This window comes from Pelophylax lessonae, assembly GCF_965119305.1.
Source record: "Pelophylax lessonae genome assembly, chromosome: 2".
NCBI lineage: Eukaryota > Metazoa > Chordata > Amphibia > Anura > Ranidae > Pelophylax > Pelophylax lessonae.
Genome location: NC_138769.1, coordinates 423,283,043 through 423,304,812, shown reverse-complemented (window position 1 = coordinate 423,304,812; position 21,770 = coordinate 423,283,043). Strand labels below are relative to the sequence as shown.

The window sequence follows — 21,770 nt, the reverse complement described above, 5'->3', positions numbered from 1 at the left end:
TGCATGTTTCCCTACAGTAAATGTAACGGTTGTTCAAATTTCACCTCAGAGTCAGAAGGGGGGATATTGATATTGATGTCTGAGCTTACAATACCCATGCCACCGAGGGAGCATGGACACAAAATGCCACATGTAATATTAAAGCAAGAAAGGGAGACACAAAACAACATCCGCACCACTGCAAAAGCACTATCTAATGGAAGAAAGCTTCTGTGAGGTCGACATTTGTTTGTTGCTGAGGATCTAATTAGAAACACGAGAGGGAGCTGGATGGCTGCTTTGCTTCGCTAATTAGCGACATGCACGAAGACCACTTTGAACTTCAAGGACACAAAGCTATTAGCGCTTACATCAAAAATGGATTAAACCTCTGTGCTTTTATAATGATTAAAGATGAGCCACTCAAGTGGAAATCCTTTTGTAAAGGCTGCGACAAGAGCCCCGCCGTCTGATTGCAGCTTCTCATTTTGTGAATGCTTCCAGGGTAGGTTTAGCCCCTCCAACCTTGGGCTGAAGTGACACCAATAACTTGTGATATGGTAAATGTGATTAGGCAATAAATATTGAACACTGAAAAAAAAAAATGTGTTTCAATTGAGACAGAGCTTATTTCATTACAGCCATGAGTGCAGGCTGGAAATGAATGTAGCATTAAGACTGATTTCCTTTCATTTCGCCTATGGCCTGGATGCTTTTTTTTTTTCCAGCAAGGAAGGAAGACACTTTTCATATTTTAAAATTGTATTTTTAGATTGAATCAAACAACACATGCAGTTCTAAAATTAAATGATGTATTGAGCTTTCTTTTGCCTCATAGCTTTATAGGACAAATTATACTAATCACACACTCTTCTGTAGTTATAAGTAATTGATGGGAAATGTATGTGTGTTGATTGTATGAGTTTATTTAGTGCTTTTGGGACCTGAGCTTGACCTGCTTTACCTGCACTGGAATGACAGGATGACCTTTAAGCCACGTGATCACTTCACAAACATTCCAATGCTGCATTAGATGATCCATAGCATATAAGGTGGTTTGTTGAGGAGTAGTTTTTTCAGTCTATGTTTGTGCCTGTGTGTAAGAATGCATGTGCTGACTTAACCAAGAGAAGCATATGAACAAAGTATTTCTGTATAGACCACAGAGGAAAGAAGGTTAATTTGTCAGCAAAATAACATGTCAGGCTCTATGTAAAGTAAACATAGGTGTTTTATTAATAAATTTATAGGGTATATTAACAACCGTGCATTAAAATCATTGGATAGATACGATCAGTGCAAATACGAGAAACAAGACAAACAAGACATATACATAAACAAAAAGTGACAGAAAACCGGCCGGCATAAGCTTATTATACTTCAATTAGTATTAATATACAATCAATCGATTAATCAATAGGATTTCTTGAAGGGACTCTTAAAAGTACAATCGTGCGCCAATTTGGATTGGTAGCTGTGTATGGGTAGACAATGTTATCTGATTTGCTCCAGGGAAGCCACTAATCGTGGTAAATATAAATGAGGTGGTTATGGAAGGTGTGTTGCTGTGGGCAAGTTGATGGTGTGGGATATATCAATAATTTTGTAATTTCCTTGTATGGTGATATATCATTCCATATGGTTATGTGACTTGGTTGGGGATTTTTTGCAGTGGTCATGTATTATTGCCTTGATCGCTGATGGTTGTAATACCGTTTTTTCACCCCTAGGTGGTCGGATGTTTGCTCCACAGATATTCAATGAAGGTTAGTTTATATCCAAACGCATATTTCCTTATACCTATTAAGAGCAGCAATATATCTATCTCTCCGGGGACTTAACAATGGTATGACAGTATTGTCCAACACATTGACGGTTAATCACCGTGTCTTCACCCCTATTTGATAGGTTTGCTTTGGTATGGAGGATATTAAGTAGTGTTGGGGACTGGGCAGAGCTATCACAGTATTTACCGCTGACCGCGCTTGTGTGTCGGTTCAGTACGGTTCACATGGAGGGTGTTCGCTCTGACGGCGTGAAGCCGTTTCTTCACCCCTATATAACAAGTGCTTGGTTTACCTTTGTTGATAGTCTGTGGAGCAGTGCATCCGCCTTCGTTGTTTGTTGCCAACGTTTTCCGTGTGCCGTCCTTTGTTTCCGTTCTCCTGGTCGTTCCGGGCGTCCGATATGTAGTTGGAGTGGTGAGGGGTATGCCGCCGGGCAATGACGTCGACGCGTTTCGCCTTTCTTGCGTAGCTTCGTCTGGACGCCCGGAACGACCAGGAGAACGGAAACAAAGGACGGCACACGGAAAACGTTGGCAACAAACAACGAAGGCGGATGCACTGCTCCACAGACTATCAACAAAGGTAAACCAAGCACTTGTTATATAGGGGTGAAGAAACGGCTTCACGCCGTCAGAGCGAACACCCTCCATGTGAACCGTACTGAACCGACACACAAGCGCGGTCAGCGGTAAATACTGTGATAGCTCTGCCCAGTCCCCAACACTACTTAATATCCTCCATACCAAAGCAAACCTATCAAATAGGGGTGAAGACACGGTGATTAACCGTCAATGTGTTGGACAATACTGTCATACCATTGTTAAGTCCCCGGAGAGATAGATATATTGCTGCTCTTAATAGGTATAAGGAAATATGCGTTTGGATATAAACTAACCTTCATTGAATATCTGTGGAGCAAACATCCGACCACCTAGGGGTGAAAAAACGGTATTACAACCATCAGCGATCAAGGCAATAATACATGACCACTGCAAAAAATCCCCAACCAAGTCACATAACCATATGGAATGATATATCACCATACAAGGAAATTACAAAATTATTGATATATCCCACACCATCAACTTGCCCACAGCAACACACCTTCCATAACCACCTCATTTATATTTACCACGATTAGTGGCTTCCCTGGAGCAAATCAGATAACATTGTCTACCCATACACAGCTACCAATCCAAATTGGCGCACGATTGTACTTTTAAGAGTCCCTTCAAGAAATCCTATTGATTAATCGATTGATTGTATATTAATACTAATTGAAGTATAATAAGCTTATGCCGGCCGGTTTTCTGTCACTTTTTGTTTATGTATATGTCTTGTTTGTCTTGTTTCTCGTATTTGCACTGATCGTATCTATCCAATGATTTTAATGCACGGTTGTTAATATACCCTATAAATTTATTAATAAAACACCTATGTTTACTTTACATAGAGCCTGACATGTTATTTTGCTGACAAATTAACCTTCTTTCCTCTGTGGTCTATACAGAAATACTTTGTTCATTAGATGATCCATACCCTGGAAGACTGAAGTTAACCTATTCACATAGTTTTCTCTGAAGGCAGGGGTTATTTATCATATAGAAGCGCATCTACTCCTTATATTACTGTTGAAGTAAGAATAAACATACATGACGTAATGCTTCACAGAGGAAGCAGGGGTGCAAAACTAAATGAGTCATACATTTAAACACAACAGCTGTACTCACAATCACAAGTAAGCTGCTGTAGAATTTTAATGCCTTAGAATAAATTAAAGAACAACGTTTTAGCATAACACTCATCTAAGATTAGTGAAGGCTGGAATTATAGGCTAGTACAGTGTGCGGTTGTGCATGATTAAAATGTATATGCAATTGGTGTACTTGTATACAGTGTATGTATGTGTGTGTGTATATATATACAGTATATGTGTGTATACAGTACATATATTTTATTTACCTCCCACATCAACCAATGATGTCAGATTATTCAAGGCACTGAAAAAAGTAGTGTAACTTCAATACAAAAATGGTGGTTTATTTAAACACAGAAGAAATTATCTGCGAAGTATAAACAAACTTACTATACTTTAGGTATAAATACAGTTATTCTGCTTCTACAATTAAAGCGGAGTTCCACTCATTTTTGTGTTTATTAAAAGTCAGCAGCTACAAAAAAAGGCTTTTAATAAACACACACTCACCCTTCCCTCGGTCCAGCGATACGGCCGCCAGAAGCCTCGCTTCTCTCCCTCTTCTCTCCGCGGCGCCGGCATTGCAAGTGTGGGCACCCGGCTGTGACAGCTTGTAGGCTTCACAGCTGGGTGCGCATGCTTCGGCCGTGAGGCGCCCCCCCCCCCCCCATTGGTCAGGAAATATTCTAGGAAGTAGGGGGAGAGGAGAACTTTCGCTCAAGTCGCCTAGAGCAGGTAACTATCCCCCCCCCCAAAAAAAATAAATAAATAACATGCCAAATGTGGCATATTTGAGGAGGAGGAGTGCTAAAAGTGGAACTTCCTCTTTTGGGTGGAGCTCCTCTTTAAGGCCCGAAAAGGACGAAACATATCTGAAGAGTTCTCCGCAGGTGGAGAACAGAGGCTGAAGCCATCTTTTATCCATCTCATTCACATTTATGCAACAGGGAGTCAGTGTCTGTGTGCAGACAGACCACTTTTTTTAAGTCACGGTACTGTGTTTAAATGCCGATTATTGTGCATTTAGATGAGTTCTAATGTTCCCCTTCATGAACAAAATTTCTATTTTCTGCAAACACAGCTAAACTGAACACCTACAAATGCAGTTAAACACACAGTGTCCATTATTCATTTTAGGGATCTTTTACACTTTTGCATTTTAACAAATGCATTTGAGTGTACTAAAATGCATGCATGCGTTTCGGTTGCCCTCATATCAACAATAGTCTGTTCCCATCTCCACCTACAGTGCACTGCATTTTGAAAAAAGCAACATATCTGTGCTTTAGTGCATAGGGAGGTCTATAGATGTGAATGGCATTGCATCAAATCCCTTATGTGTTTTGGTGCATTGGCATCAGGTATTTAAAAACTTCTATTGTTAACCCTAGCAACTCCAAATTCTAAATTTAAAAACATAATATCAATGCACATTAAAACACATGTCAACTAACAAAGGAAACACACATTGACATATGACAAAGCACCTGTATTTACAAAACATACCTCTAAAATGTAACCTTGAGTCCTGGTTCACTTTGGTGTGGCTTTGAAATTGTGCTACTTCAGCCTGATTTCAAAGCCACACATCTGTGCAATTTACACTGCCAAGTTTATTGCGGCTTGCAACTTTATCAACAAAAGTCTATGCAAGTCGCAATGAAATCTGCAAAAAGTAGTCCAGCAACCATTTTTTTATGATCCAAGCAACATGAGTCACATTGATGTGAATGCTTCCATTGCTGGCAATGGGGTGCGACTTGCTATACTATTTGGAATTGTCAAATCGCACGACAAGTCGCACCGGTGTAAAACTGGGGCATAAGGAAAATAAACTTTTTTTTTTTTTACTTCCTACCATGTTAAATATTTTATAAATAGTGGGCACTTTGTCAATTAGTTTGTGAGATCTGCAAAAGTATATTAAAATGCTGGATGATATATTTCACTTTTAGTAGAAATCAACCATATTATTGGGAATCAAAGAAAAATCATCTTTCCCTTCTCCATGTCAGTTTGTGATCATTGTCGATTTTTTGTGATTTTTTTTTATTGAATGGTTTTTGTTTTTTTGGCCCCTGTTTATGATTTGTTCAGCAATAACAACCACGATTTTTCTAATGTCCATTTTGTTGCCTGTGTCCCTGCCATTGGGACCAGGATCAACAATGCTGTTCCCAGCTTGCCAGACATGATTACTTTTCATAAGTCATACAGAGATTGCTTGTCACTGGAGTTCACTAATCATGACAAACCCTTTAGGACATTGTAACGTATTATATTTAGTCTGGATCACTATTACTCACATCTAACCTTGTTCTAGAATACAACATTGCTTTTTGGTATAGCAATACCCTTTATCAATGTTTTTGATGCTATAAGGCACCTTTTCTCAGACATATATCATACAGTGTCGAATCAGTGTTTCAACTTCTTCAGTTCCCCAGGCAACGTAAATGGTACACAAAAGCAAATAAAAGTATTTCATATGGACATTAGATTTGACAGCAGTATGTACGCTACAATTATGCTATTAAAGCAGATCTAATATATTTTGCAATTGGTGGCTCAACACCATAGTAAAAATACATTGATTTTAAACAAAAAGCCTTGCATTGAAGATAGGAAAGCAAGATTACCAGCATTTCTTGTTTGCAAGCAACCTAGGCAGCTTTCTACCATCCAAATACATTTTGGGAGATTGATGTCACAAGGCTTCTCATCCCCATTTTGTCCATTTCTCCTTAGTAGAACAACAGAGGAAATTATATTTTGTATAACTCTACATCCCATGATCTCTTCAGTTTGTTCCTGGTGTTTGCACTACTGAAATGCATGCGCATTTTCACAGAAGTGAGAAAGTTGTCAGTGATTGTGGAAGGTACTTTATCAGGAACCATAGATGTATTATAATGGTGCATCCCTGTATGGTTGCCTTGTTCTTGTCCTTGCCCCATTTTCTTACTTTTGCTTAAACTATTACATAAATTATTATACTGCAAAATTATAACATTGTGCAGAATTTTAAATACAGAGACTAGTTGAGCTAACTGTATAGAGATTAACTAATAGAATGCAGCCATGTTGCCCGAAAATGCCTATCTGCTTTTTTACTGATAATTGGGTTCTAGCTCCTTTCTGCTATGTTATGCTACAGATAAATTCAATTTCAAGGATTGTTCCCTTTGAAGCTAAAAAAAGAGGGATAATGACATCAGTAGCAAGCAGGAAGCATTCGATTTTACACAATCTGTTGCATCTTTGGCCATGTTATTGGACTGTTTTTTTTTTTTTTAATCAGAATTTTAATCAAATTTTATAAATGATAATGATACTATATAAGGACCTTTTATGCAGGTTCCAGACTATTGTTCCTAATTTTGCAAAGCGGTGAGGGAAGTAGCAAAACAATTGTTTCCATTTAATACCTTGCAGTTTATCTTTTTTAACTACTTTACCACCGGAGGATTTTGCTGTCTAACATCTGGGCCACTTTTTGCGATTCGGCACTGTGCGAATTTAACTGACAATTGCGCGGTCATGCAATGCCGTTCCCAAAAGAAATTTACGTCCTTTTTTTTCCCACAAACAGAGCTTTCTTTCGGTGGTATTTGATCACCTGTCCGATTTTTACTTTTTGCGCTATAAACAAAAAAATAGCAACAATTTTGAAAAAATAACAATATTTTTCAAATTTTTTTTTATGAAATTCCCCCCCAAAAAAATGTAAAAATCAAAATTTTTTATCATTTTAGGCCAATTTGTTTTCTGCTACATATTTTTGGTAAAAAAAATTGCAATAAGCGTATTTTGATTGGTTTGCGCAAAAGTTATTGCGTTTACTAACTAAAGGAAAGATTTATGTAGTTTTTGGTGGTTTTTTTTTAACGAGTAATGGCGGCGATCTGCGATTTTTTTTTTTTTGCGGGACTGCGACATTGCGGCGGACAGATCGGACCCTGGACTGACATTTTTGACACTTTTGGGGTTACCAGTGACATTACTGCAGTAATCAGTGCTATAAATATGCACTGTTACTGTAAAAATGACACTGGCAGGGAAGGGGTTAATTTTATTGGAGAGGAAGGGGTTAATGTATGCCTGGTGCTTACTGACGTGTGTGGGTGGAGGTGACTGAGTGACACAAGGACAGATCGCAGGTTCAGCTATGCTGAACCCTGCAATCTGTCCCTGCCTGTCACTTAGGAGATCCGCCCGCTTTGTTTACACAAGCGGGCGGATCTCCAAACTCAATTCCCCGAAGATCGGGGAAGAGCGGCGGTGATCACCGCCGCTCCTCCCCTGGCCCGACTCCCACTGTGACTGAATACAGCGGGAGCGAGCCTCCGGCGGCGCACGTGCGCCGCCGAGAGGGGGGGAGTGTCTGCCGACGTAGCTCTACGTCGTCAGACCTACAAGAGCCACTTTGCCGCAGTAGAGCTCTACTGAGCAGCAGTAAAGTGGTGAAAGGAGTTGTAAAGTCAGAAGGGTTTTTATCTTAATGCATTTTTTGCATTTAGATATAAAACCTTCTGTGTGCAGCAGCCTCCCCAGCACCCCCTAATACTTTGCCAAGGTCCCTCTCTGTCTCTGTGCAGGGATGTCCATGAGTCTCTTGGCTGTCCGAGACTCTCCCTCCTGATTGGCTTGGACACAGCCACGGCCCCATTGGTTCCTGCGGCTGTCAATAAAAAGTTGGTTAGCCAATCGGAAGAGAGAGGGCGGGGCTGAACTGCAGCTCTGTGTCTGAATGGACACACAGAGCTGGAGCTTGGCTCAAGTGCCCCCATAGCAAGCTGCTTGCTGTGGGGGAATTTGATAGGAAGGAGGGGTCAGGAGCAGCAATGAGGAACCTGAAAAGAGAAGGATCTGAGCTGCTTTGTGCAAAACGACTTCACAGAAGAGGTAAGTATAACATGTTTGTTATTTAAAAAAAAATAGACGTTACAGTCACTACCAATACATTAACATTGAAATTATTACCAAAGGTAATATTAGATGCATTGCACTACCATAAAGCACCAAGTGCTACATGTATTAGCAATTACATTCTGCCATATGCACATTAGAGCACTATTGAACTTCTCAACAGTTCCTTCTTGCACCAAAAACGAATGGCTAAAGATATTTTTTTCTTTTTTCAAACCACTAGTGATACATTTACCTTTCAACAGCTTTAAAAGTAAAATAGAATCTGATTTATGAAAGAACTGTCTTGCATATAATAATATATTTGTTTTCATGCACCTTTCAAGGCCCAGACTACCTTCTAAAATAGGCTTTTTGGTAATGTACTACACATAAACTTGCATGCTTACAAGCCTTGTACAGTATGCCTGTTTAGGAAGGCATTGTGCTCGGGTATGGACTACAGAAATGTGGAGATGAATACATCCAATGTGTTCTTGGACTCTGCAGTTAGTACTAAAGAATATGTTGTTGGACTCAAGAGGTGTGATTGGTAGATTTGGGCTTGTGTTATTCTTTAACCACACACACCTAATCAAGATTTATAATGTAATAATTCAACTCAGTGCAAACTTTATTTTTAGGCTCCCACCCTCCGTTTAGCTGTTGATAGGTAAAATTGATCATGCCACTTTCAAAATTGTATTTACTTTTTCGTGTTGCATATACTGCAATGGTTGCTGCCTGAATTACCCCAGTATAAAAGACCTAAAACCAGCCATTTTGTCATTTGCCTAAAGAATCAGTCTGTCTAATGTTACCATATACAGATGTGCCAGTTATTCCCTGTTATGCTTGGGAACATTTTTGCCCAGTCTAGCACTGAAAAACATTCCTTAAGTACCTGAAAAGATTTCCTTGTGAAACATTTTCCTATATTTTATTTTTTTTATTAGAATATGTAGACCTTTTTCAACTTGTTCTTTTAAAACTTTTAATTTCATTTTGTGGATTATAGTTGTGATATCTTGAGGTCTGATATTGGATTTATTTTGTGCAATGTTTTATCGTTTTTCCTACCAAAGTTTCTAAAATGTTGCATTCCTTGCAAAGAAAAGGAAAATCTTAGGTGCTTTCAACAGGTATTTTATGTCTATGCATTAAATTAAAGGAAATTACAAGCAGAACAAGTCAGACAAAAGAACAAAAAGAAAGATATTTTTGCAAGATCTTAATTTCACCCCATCTTCCCACACCTTTTGATTCTCACCATGTGCAGTCTTCCCATATGACAGTGTTATTTCACTCGAATTACCACCGGAGATGGCATCTCTCGACCTTTAATTAGAAGCTGGGGAAACTAAAGTCGCACAAGCATTAAAGAGACACAGGAAGAAGGAGAATAAAGCACACATGTGCACTGATGATTGGCTAGTAAATGCTGTTATTGCTATTTTGTGCTGGGATAAAGAAGTAGAGCTTCTTGGAGGTTGATAGCTTTTGTCTTGCACAGGCTGCAGTTGTACAGGCTTGAACTTGTTTTATGCATCAGGCCAATTATGAAAGTGTGTGGGGGGTGGCAGAAACACAGGTGTTTGGGACACATTTCCATGCACTGTTTGAGTTTGCCAGGCAGTGCACACAGTAAATTGTAATTTTCCATTGCTACATGAATAGGGAAAACAATGTTTTGAATTAGTTCTGTTGGAAACCATTAAACAATTAAACTAAAAAAATATTAGAAACATGTATTGAAATCTTTTTTCGGGAACATATTGTAGCTGGGACTGTCTTTTTAAAAAGTTATTTAAGTTTACGAATGTATAAAAATGCCAAACAATACATCATAATGTAACCGTACATCTTGTGAGCTGTGTTTGAAACTGTGCACTTTGTGATCTTACTAAATTCTAGGAGCAATACATCTGTCAGGAAGATGGAATATATTGTTATTAGGTGGCTGAATTCTTTTTTTATTTAACAGAAACGTTTTATTGATGAATGAAACAGATATAAAATCAGGTCAAGTGGCTGAATTTTTTAGCCAATAGTTAGACACATAGATAGTGAAACCATGCAAAATTGCATAAAATTGCATAAAACCATCGACAGTATAGTATAGTAGTATTTTAGACACGTTTCAAACAGTCTTTTATATAACTCTCAGTAACAATTCTTTTCTATAGGTCTGTAAGGACATTTTCAGTTTTGGTTATTTACAGACCAAAAAACATAGCAATGTTGCAAAAAGCAATGTAAAAACCTGGCCTAAAATGTGGCTAAAACACCGCTACTACTCTGTGAATAGTTTCAATGGTATTTTGCCAAAAAGAAATTGGATCAAATGCTTTGTAAAGTAGGAGAATCTTTATCTTAAACCATTGTACATATTTCATTGGTTTTGTAAACAGGCTGGTCTGAATTTACTCTATCTTGCCCAATGTTTACTATGTTTATAGTGTACAAAATGGACAAATTAAGACGAGTGATTCAGTTGCTGGCTACAACCACTAAAATTTGGAATATGTCATGATTAGTGTTTCTTCTCTGATGATCAAAATTCTGCTGAAATGCAATTACCTTTGGGCAGCAAAGGAAGCAACTCAAAAGTAGATTTTAAGTAAATAATAAGTAGTGTGCTCCCTACAATTACTGACTGTTGATTCACTGTGTGCAATTATAAAGCCTTGTACAGATGGATCGAAATCGGTTGGTTCAGCAGGAACCATACAACGTTTGGTCCGTGTCTACAGCTGTCTGTTCTACAGATGCCAGTCTCATGACTAGCTTCTGTTGAACAGGCATGCTGGAAAACCAGCATCTGACCAGGATCTTATCAGTGTTTTCTGGGGGAAGGGGCAGTCCCCCTGTCAGAACACAAGGGCACAACGGGGGGTATCACAGCACTAACATCACTTGTGTTTAGTATGGTGATCTCTCTGGGTTTTTTCTTTTTCCTTCAGCCCAATGGGTTGAAGGAAAAAAACTTCTAGTGTATAACCAGTTTAAGAGCTGGCAGTTGTGTGTTGTGTTTCACTAAATCTCCTTAACCTGTAAATACAATAGAGATAAATCCAGAGTATTATATCTAGAAAAACTATATTGTAGTTGGTTCATTTAAAAACCTACAATTCTTTTGTTTGTTTATCTGTATTTCTGGGAAAATATCAGTGGATAGATAGTGCCAAAACAGTACCAAATTTTAGGCAGAATGGGATTACATGAAATAAAATTATATTATAATTTTCAAACTGAAGGTGTAGTTATGGTGTAATGTATGCAATTACTGATTATCTTCTTAAGAAAGGAGAAGGAGAGGTACTGGAAACAAGTTTACAGTAGGTGAACCAATAGCTTTATTTCAGCAGCTCTCACTATTTCAGCAGCTTTCTATTTCAGCAGCTAAGGGGGTTACACAGATTAAGAATCCACTTGTAAAAAAAAGAACAATAGGAGCTCCAAACAAATGTCCAAGAGTCCAATATATTTTTTTTGTAGAAGCAGTTCGCAGCACAAACGTCTAAAAACTGCCAACATGTTTCAGGGTCCAGGAAATCCTCCCTAACCACTTCCCGCAAACCGACATATACCTGTACGTTGGCTTGAATAAGTGGTACGTTTTTTTTAGAGCCGGCGGTCGGCTTTCTGGAGATAACAAGCGATGTGGCTCAGTGATGTATCCCAGCGAGTGGAAGGGGACGCCCGCCGCCTTCCGCATCTCTGCCCGGGTCTTCTGTCCCACCACTTCTGGTTTACTCAGCTGCCAATGGCGCCAATTTAAAAAAACTGACCATATTAAAAAATGCCGATTTTGGTGTTTTGAATTCTTTGAAGTGCAGCGGAGGGGTCTGGGGTCACAAGGGAACTGCCTATTAATGTCACAAGGGATGTTTACATTCCTTGTGATGGTCACAAGGGAACTGGGGATGGTCACAAGGGAGCTGTCTATTAGTGTCACAAGGGATGTATACATTCCTTGTGACAGCAATAACATGTTTTAGATTTTTTTCTTTTTAAAAAACAGTGTTAAAAAAAATGGGGAAAAAAAATTTAGGCTAGCCCCCCCCCCCGTCCCATTGAGCTTGCGCACAAAAGAAAACGCATACCTGAGTCGCACCGCAAATGAAAACTGTGTTCAAATCACACATGTGAGGTATTGCCACGATCATCAGAATGGGAGCAACAATTCTAGCAAAAGACCTCCTCTGTAACTGGTAAACGTTAAAAATTTTTAAAGTGTCACCTATGAAGATTTTTAGGTACCGTAGTTTGTCCATTTCAGGTACCATAGTTTGTATTTGTGTTACAAAATACGGTGCCACATCCCTTAGTAAGCTAGAAATGGAGAATAAAATGGGGGAATTTTAATGCCACCAGAAAACTAATCATGGAAAATACAAAAAGTTTATTATACAGAAAATTTTAAAGCAGACACATATAACTAAAAACTGTATACCAACTGTATACATTAGTCACATATATAGATACATGTATGTTCCAAAAGGATCACACTATGTGCAACAAGTGTGAAGGTGTGCTCTGATGCATTTCCAACTTCAGTAGTCTTCTTTAGAGGGTAATGCAGCAGGGACAACTTTCTTCAAAAGACCAATATATTACAAAAACAATACAACAAAATTGGTATACTGTATTGCAATCTATTACAAGCATAGCAATGTCACTGTATATTACAAAATATATGACCAACTTACAGTATGAAAAGGCCAACCCACATCTATTGCGCACCCCAGGTGCCTGAGGAGAATCAAAAGCACCAAGGAGGCGAAATTCAAGGGACGCACTGCCACAGAGCTAAAAATATATAATGAATGGGTATAATAAAACTAAACAAAGCAAAAAGCACAAAACACAAAAAACAAGGCTAGAAAACCCTTATATAATATCAACAAAAGAAGAACGCAAAAAGAAGTGTAAGTGATATTTTAAGACTTACATCAAATGTAAGCACGTCATATATTATTCAAGGTGGACACGATAGGTGAAGATCCACTGCGCAAATTATTTAGATGGTAAGTGGGTGTAGTTCACTGAGTATAGAATTAATCCCAAATGTGGGCCAATCTATGGACCAAAATATAAAGTTGGAATGAAATTAACCATTGTGGTGCTATATTATTGTAAACAAAATGCAATCCAAAAAATAGTAATAAAAATAATAAAATAAAAAATCTTGGCATCTATCTATACCTCGGGTTATAGTACCGGAGGATGGGAGCCTCTGGAGATGATTTATTAATCCAGTCGACAGGCAGCGTAACTTTGTTGCTATGATGGTATAGGTCCAATTTCAGGTGGATACATTTCAGATATTGTAGATGTATCTACCTGAAATGTGACCTATACCATGTATAGTAGATTGGCTATACAATTGTCTATAAATACCCCTAAAATAACAGCTTCATCATCCACACTGGAACTAGTTGATATTCTAAATGATTAATGCTTACTATTGCCTGTTTTATACTTTCTCACTGTGGTCCTAATTTTAGCAGTGTACAAAAAAATGCACTTTCTTGCCTTTTGCTTTGCTGTCAAAATATTTATGTGTTCACACCACAATTGTTCATAACACTGTTGCATTTTTAAAATGCCTATTTTGCACATTTTTCTGTGTTGTAATGAGCAGTAAAGTGAATGGCAAGGGCTGGCGACCTGTTTGTTTGTCATTTGACACTTTTGTTTTGATTGCACTGAGTCACAATGCAGAACTCACAGTGATGGGATCAATATGTCTCTAGGACTCCCTGATTATGGTTTCTATACTTCGCCCGGTGACCAACGGGCTGCTTTATCGTTTGCGGATTACGGTTCCATGGGGCCTCGGGCGGCTCAGATGCTTCGTAGTGAGCATGCTGCTTCAGCAAGTAACTCCCCCCTCCATCACCTTCCCAGCCCGGATCAGTTTAAGAGCCCAGGTTTGTACAGCCTTTTAATTTATTGGGGTTAATGGGTAATAATCAATTGTTGTAAAGAAAATGCTACATAAAGTACAGATTTTGCATGCTCAGTATATTTTATACATGCTGTATCTGTGGGGCAATCCTTACAAAATTATATAATATGCAATCCATGAGTGAGTGAGGCCATTTCAAAACTGTTGTTTGTGCATGAATTTTGCAAATCTATACAATTAATACGTGCATGTAGACCATTTTGTACTTCCATTATAAAATATGAAATTTGACTGTTACTCATCAATTGCAAAATGTCAGATTTTTTTTTCTCTTTTAATAAAATGACATGTTATAGATGGGGTTTTACATTATGTTGTCACTTAGTTTTTTTAGTATGTTTTCAGGCTTAAGCTTTAATGCCAGCTGTCAGTCAATACTTTTATTAGATTTATTTTTCTAATATGCAAACACAAAGTTTAGTAGTTGTAGTCCCTGAAATGTAAAACTTGGTCTAGGTATTGACAGGGTTATAAAATGCTTCAAAGAATGTTTGCCTTTTAAACTCCTTTACATGAGTATTTGTTTTGGGGGATTTATTCCCCATTCAATTGAATATCCTATTTAAAAAAACAGTATAGTCAGACCTACTGTTCATTGCAGCGTTGTCTAAATTTAGGCTTGCTAAAAGATATGCTTTGTCTACTTTGCATGAAAAGAGCAGGACATGACAAAAATAGGGATTATGGAGAAGTATTGCTTTATAATGTTATTGTATTCTTGTGATTTTCTTTTTTGTTTTAAACCACAATTCTGAAATATACTAGTATCTAGCCATAGCCACATACAAGCTTTTCTTCTTCTTCAGGATTTTTAAAAATAAACATTACTGGCTGTATTTGCCTAAATTGATTAGTGTACACAAATGCAATACCTTAGACAATAATAAATCTACCTGTTAAATGAATTTCCAAAAGTAGAAAAATTGGTTAAAGACCATTTAATAATATAAATAACAGCTACTATGCCAGCATGGCTGATTTTTGTCAGGCATTTTGTTTCATTGTTATAAAGAAGTATGTGAATGGGGATAAAATATTAAGTATAAAGTGGGCCGGTCTGAAAGTACAACATCGATCAGCTAAAAATGGGATAAGCGAGGCCTAAAAGAGAGAGGGTACACACACTTAATAAAGAAAGTAGTGAGGTCATAGGAATTTGGTTTGGAGTCAACTAGATGTGGTGATTTTTTTTAAGAAGAATTAATCATTTACATCCCCTAAAGCCTCTGAGAGAAATGGAAAGTCCTGCTCTATTTGCATGCTGGATATGTATGTATTTGAATAAGTGGTAGGACTACCTTTGGGTAAGGCCCTGTCCTGGTGTGAGTGGTATTGGAGCAGCGTAAGGGCTGGCTGCAGAAGAGGCCCTGTCCTCTGGCAAAGTTAACTGGAATGGGGTAACAATTTACTGGAAGCAAGCTGGAATGAAACTAAATAAAAGCAGTGTCAAGTAAGTATGACTTCTAGTGAGGTCCTGTCCATGACAATGGAAGTATCCTGGATTGAGCACACTGTCAAGAGTATGACCCTGAAAATGACTGCATTCCTAGGAACTAAACAAAATACAAACAAGGGATTGATAAAGGCCATGCATATTCTCAGCCAAAAGAAATGGGTGAGTTACTTTTGTTTAATTTAGGGGTATTGTTTAAAATGCATCAATTGTCCACAGAATAAATAATTTGCTGACCAGATATTTAGGTTTCCATCAGATTTAACACTTACTGGAAATTTCTCCTAATCATCAGTTCTCTAGGTTAATCAGCCTTAGCAACAGTAATTGCCCAGTGCTGTTCTTCCACCTAGCTCTTTGATCATTCTCAAGCTCCACAGCAGCACTGCTAAGCAGGAGTTACAATTCTGTTTTAAACTCCATGTGTGTGTATCAGGTTTCTGCCTGATATGCTGAAGGAGAGTTGGAAAGTCCATGGTGATTTGAAGCTGCAATCCTGTTTAGATGTGCTGCTTGGGAGTGGTCGATGAGCTAGGAGGAGAAGGAACAGTACAGAGTAGTTGCTGTAGCTACAGGCGATTACCTGGAAATCTATTGATCATGAGGCTGTGTAGCCCAAGAGTTTTTAGACTTTTAGAAATGCAGGTCTATTTGCTGAATCTGATGGGACCTTTTATTTAATTAAAAGCTCAGCTGTTGGATTACTACTGCTGTTAGAGTTTTTTGGCAGCCCAGAAATGGAGTGGATGAGCTGCGACTAGGCGTCAATGTATACAAGTGCAGTGCTAATAATTATGGACAGATATTTAGGTTTCCCATGCAGATTTATGACTTCAGTTGTGAAATGGTCATTCACCCCAATAAACATACTGTATTATTTTATTTGCTTACTAGTCTGCCAATGTCAAAAGATGTCTTGAAAATGCCTGTCTGCAGAATTTTTTGTTGGTCCAGTGTCCAGACTGAGCAGGGTGTGTGTCAGAGTAAGGGCCTGTGTAAATGGCCTTTTACTTAAATCAGAAGGTCAAATGCAGGTTGGAAGGAGGCCATATGCAGGTCACATGTACCTGTGTATGAATTCTAAATTATCTAGAAAGCATCTCAAAGGGATGTCCTCAACACAAGCCACTTAAGTTGGGAAAATAAGGATGCAGTAGGCCATACTCATTAGACACCAATCAAATATGCATGCTTGATCTGAATTATTTAACCATTTTTGGACCGGAAGACTTTCCCCCTTAATGACCAGGCCATTTTTTGTGTTTCGGCACTGCGTTATATCAACTGCGACACTGCACCCAAATAAAATTGATGTCCTTTCTTCTCACAAATAGAGCTTTCTTTTGGTGGTATTTGATCACCTCTGCGCTACAAACAAAAAAGAAAGACAATTCTGAAAAAAAAAAACAATGTTTTTCAATTTCTGCTATATAACATTCCCAATAAAAAAATAATTAAAAATCACATGTTTTCATCATTATAGGTCAATTTGTATTCTGCTACATATTTTTGGTAAAAAAAAAAATCCTAATAGGCGTATTTTGATTGGTTTTGGGCAAACGTTTTTGTGTCTACAAACTAGGGGAAAGATTTATGTCATTTTTATTTGTTTATTTATTTAATTTTTACTAGTAATGGTGGCGATCAACGATTTTTAGCAGGACTGTGACATTGCGGCGGACAGATCGGACACCTAACTGACATTTTTGACACTTTTGGGGGACCAGTGACATTAGTAAAGTAATCAGTGCTAAAAATATGCACTGTTACTGTACTAATGACACTGGCTGGGAAGGGGTTAACCCAGGGGTGATCAAAGGGTTAAATGTGAGCCTAGGGGGTGTTTTCTAACTGTGTGGGGATGGGCTTATGGAATCAACACAGAGACCTGTGTTCCTAAATAGGAGGAACACAGGAGCTCTGTGTTAATTGTTGAGAGAACAACGGTCTGCTGTGTTTACAACAGCAGACCGCTGTTCTCTCTCCACGGGGAGCAATCGCGGCTGCCCAGCAGCAATTGCGGCTGCCGGCCCCGGATCAGCTTCCCCACTGGCGAATGGGCATGCGTGTGCCCCCCCCCGGATCGCTCCCGTGAACCGCTGTACAGGTACAGCGATTTGCGGGAACCTGCTGACCTGCCTCCGTATAGCTGCGGTGGCTGGTTGCCAAGTGGTTAAACAGATTGTTATGTATACATGCACATTTATATTTGTTGTATTTATTTGCCGCCTATTACAGGTATCTATGTAGTGCCAACAATTTACACCTTACCTTCACATCTGTCCCTGCCTTCAAAGAACTTGCATACTCTCTCTGTCTCGCATGCATTCATATATGGATCAATTTAGTCAGAAGCCATTAAACCTACTAGCATGAATTTTGATTGTGGGAGGAGTGCCCAAAGGTAACCTACCCGAGCACAGTGAGAACATGCATATTGTACAAACATGCTGGTCCAAGCACCAAGCACACGTTTGGTGTAAGCTTGATCATTGGGGAGCTAGGAATGCTATTGTCTGCTGAGGTTTAAGGATACCAGAATTATCAGTATCCGAAACAATACTAATTGACACTTTACATTTTGAATATATACACTATTTCCGTCAGTTGTCGTGAATTCTGTTGGAAGCATTGTCCTAATCTTTTTAGTCTCAATGCAGAGCCCTTTTGGTACAATCACAAATAATTAAAAAAATAGCGGTGCCACTTTTGGTAAAGGAATTTGACACTGCTAAGGAAAAAATACCTACCACATCAATATTTTGGCTTGTATTCTACTGAACGAGGTGGAATATACCCATTTGAATTAAAGGGTTCTTTGGACATCAACCAAAAAGTTACCCAGGCATCGCAATGCAGTGTTTTATGAAAGTTAACAACACATATTACTATATCTAATTCAAGAAGATTGCATCATACATATCTACAGTATCCAGTTTCTGCCTATAAACCAGTGTATAAACAAGTAGGCTAATGCTGACCAGTATTACATGCCATATCAAGATGACTTAATTTTCCCCTCCTTTTAGTTAGTAGTATGTTGTTATATCTAAATGTATACTTTCAATGTTTGTTTTTTTTTCTATTTTGAGCAGTGTTTGTTTTTAGCCCAATCAGAGCAGTTCCCCATAAAAGAACGGGTTGGCCAAGGATCACACATACACCACATGTGGCTACTGAAGAAAAGACATATGTGTTGCTTAAAAAACAATGTAACCTTCGTATTGCTACACAAAAAGTTAAAAGGGGTTTGATTAATCTATTCACAGCTAAATGTCTAATTTGCTCTGGTTACAAAGCATGAAAAAGCTTTTTAATGAAAAGGTTAAAGGGGATGTGTGAGATTCTAAAAAAAGCAAAAATACATACTCACCTACATGCTGCAGTGTCCCCCACCAGCTCTAAGCCTGAGAACCGGGTGATCACATGAATGCTCAGCTCTCAGTCACCTCTGAGCAGATAGGGGCTGGGAAGGGGTGTGGAAGTAATTGGCTCAGGTGCTGAGAGGCTGGACCAGCTGCTGATCATGCGTCTACATCTGAGATCCTTGCAGAGAATAGGGCAGCTTTGTGACGTCAGCTGACAGTGGACCTTTTCTGCACTCCTGAGACCCAGATGGGAAGTATGGCCAAAAAAGCTATGGCCATACTTCTCTTTTAAAAGAAGCTATCACAGAAGCCTCCTACAGTAAAGTCACCACATGTATGGTAAAGCAATGGTCTCCCCTTGAAGTTCTTCCACCCAGCCTATAGTAAATGCATGCTTAAAGACCAAATAACCTATTTTTCTTATCATCATATTAGTTGTATTCGCTAAGATACTAAAATAAAAAAAAAAACCTAAATGCAACTATACATAGCTATGGCTGTTCACGAAAACTCATGCCGCTGTACATATTGTTAGGTAGGCTTAGTTTGACTGTGAAAACCCTTGTTTTGTGTTTTAACACACATTGTGGCATGTTTTTTCGTTGATGTGCATTTTGCATAATCTTACCTGGTAAATATATAAAAAATGTCTTATGGCCTTATGATTAAAATTCAGTAAAATGTACTGTGTGTGCATTTACTGGGTTACCGTTCATTTTATGGGTCCCCCAAATGCACACTGACGAAGTAAAATTCATGTAGGCTGAATTGTCCCTAATGCATTCAGAGATATGAATGAACCTGATTGTATTTTTATGTTTTCTGCAGTTTCACTGTAGTAGCTGTTACATATTAATACAGTCTAAAAGTGCATCTACACTGATCTCCTCCTTAGCTGGATAGGATGAGTGAGGTCAGGGGGTATTTTGAGAGTTGTAATCTTTAGTGTTTGCAGCTTTGTGTACAGCTGACCCTTCCTGCAATATACTGTGCATGTGCAATATATTAATGGTCTTTTGTCACACATGTATCAGTAGTTCCTGTGAGTTCTTTAACATTGGCTGCAATAAATGTAGCTCTATAGCAATGGCAACAGTCAGTTTAATAAACCATGTCTTCCATTCTCTCTGCTGTAATGTGATAGGTTTATTATCTATAAATATTTCTTCACTACCTCCTACAGGTAGAAATTTCAACCCTGTTATTTGTTTGCTTAATGCACTGACTTGAACATCCACCACTCCCAGGAAAAATGTACAATATAATGAATGTGTAGGAGTGATTTTGTCACAGACATAATTTCTACATTCAGCTCTGTGATCACAGCGAATGAATACAGCATTATATGAACATTCAATGAACTAAAATGACTTGACTCTGTTATCACTTACTTTAAATTATGAGGTTTGACTATAAACACACTTTCTGGCATAATTTTATTCATAGCTTGACATTTTACTCTTACAAGTCTTTTACTTACATTTTTTTCTTTTAAATGAACACAACATACATTTCATATGACTTATTTTCCAGCAGAAATATTGTTATTGATTTGCTTTAGCAATCTTGGGACAATACAGTGCATTTTAATATAGTTTATAGCTTCAGCAGCTAGCACAAAAAGACACTTCTGTGTTGAGTATATTTCACTTATATTGGTGCATTTTGCATATGTTTGACATTTTATTCTTCAAAAGTTGTCATTTACGTATATTTCTTCCATGCTGTAGCCTGCGGCAACTAGCCAGATATTTGCTTTTATTAATCTAAAGGTAGCTACATACAAAAGCATCTGATTATTCTATTAGTCAAGAGAACACCCTGATAATATCTCTTTTTTTACCCCAAATGCACATCCAGTGTATAATATACGTTTGGTGTGCTCCCCGTAGATCTGTGCAGGTAATATGTACTTGGTCGGTAAACATTTAAAAATAATTTCCCAAAAAATTCCAGCAAGTGTGATGTTATTGTTCATATTTTGCGGGTGCCAGTAAGATACTACTAGGCAAATCAAAAATGTTGAATTTAGAAAGACATTCCTGGCTTGTAAAGTTGCCCATTACAGTGATAGACCAATAATGGCTCATTGGACAGTGTGGACCTGAGCATCAGGTCCTTTGGTTAAGGTAACCGCTACTTCAGGGGTAACAATTAATTTTTGTTAGTAAATATGAGTACTGTATAGTCCCATAAGCTTTGTACTGCAATCACATGCTTATCAAAAGCAAACCTAAAGAGCTGTTGAGCCTGCAATTGCTGAACTCTACCTCTAAAAATGCTAGTTAGGGTCTGTACTGACAGGCTTTTGTTTGCATCAGACATAGTTTGCATTCTTATACAAGTTTTCATACATGCCATTCTCCTAAAATTGCATCAGTTTGGCTTGCTTCTGAGTTAATTCAGAATTCATTGGCAGGTGCATTTGACCTGCAGGTGACCACCTCCTGACCTGAATGTGACCTGATCTGCCTCAGTGTAAATTCACATCAGCAACTGCATTACAACACAGTGGTTGGTGTGCGGTGGGATGACAGCAGCGCTGATGCACCAATCACAGCACATCACACTGTTCACTTTTTTTTAAAACAAACTTTATTTAAAT

General features: G+C 38.3%; 1 protein-coding gene across 8 annotated transcripts in view; it reads left to right on the top strand.

The window, feature by feature from the left end:
- The window catches only part of MSI2 (musashi RNA binding protein 2), a 945,687-nt gene that overhangs the window by 867,142 nt on the left and 56,775 nt on the right, over positions 1–21,770 (top strand). For 5 of the 8 annotated variants that reach the window (XM_082244672.1, XM_082244671.1, XM_082244673.1 and 2 more), the window contains one exon: positions 14,130–14,306. The exons of the other annotated variants lie outside the window; for them this stretch is intronic. In XM_082244672.1, the coding sequence (XP_082100798.1) occupies positions 14,130–14,306 (177 nt within the window). The remainder of the gene's footprint in view (positions 1–14,129; positions 14,307–21,770) is intronic. 8 annotated transcript variants of the gene reach the window in all.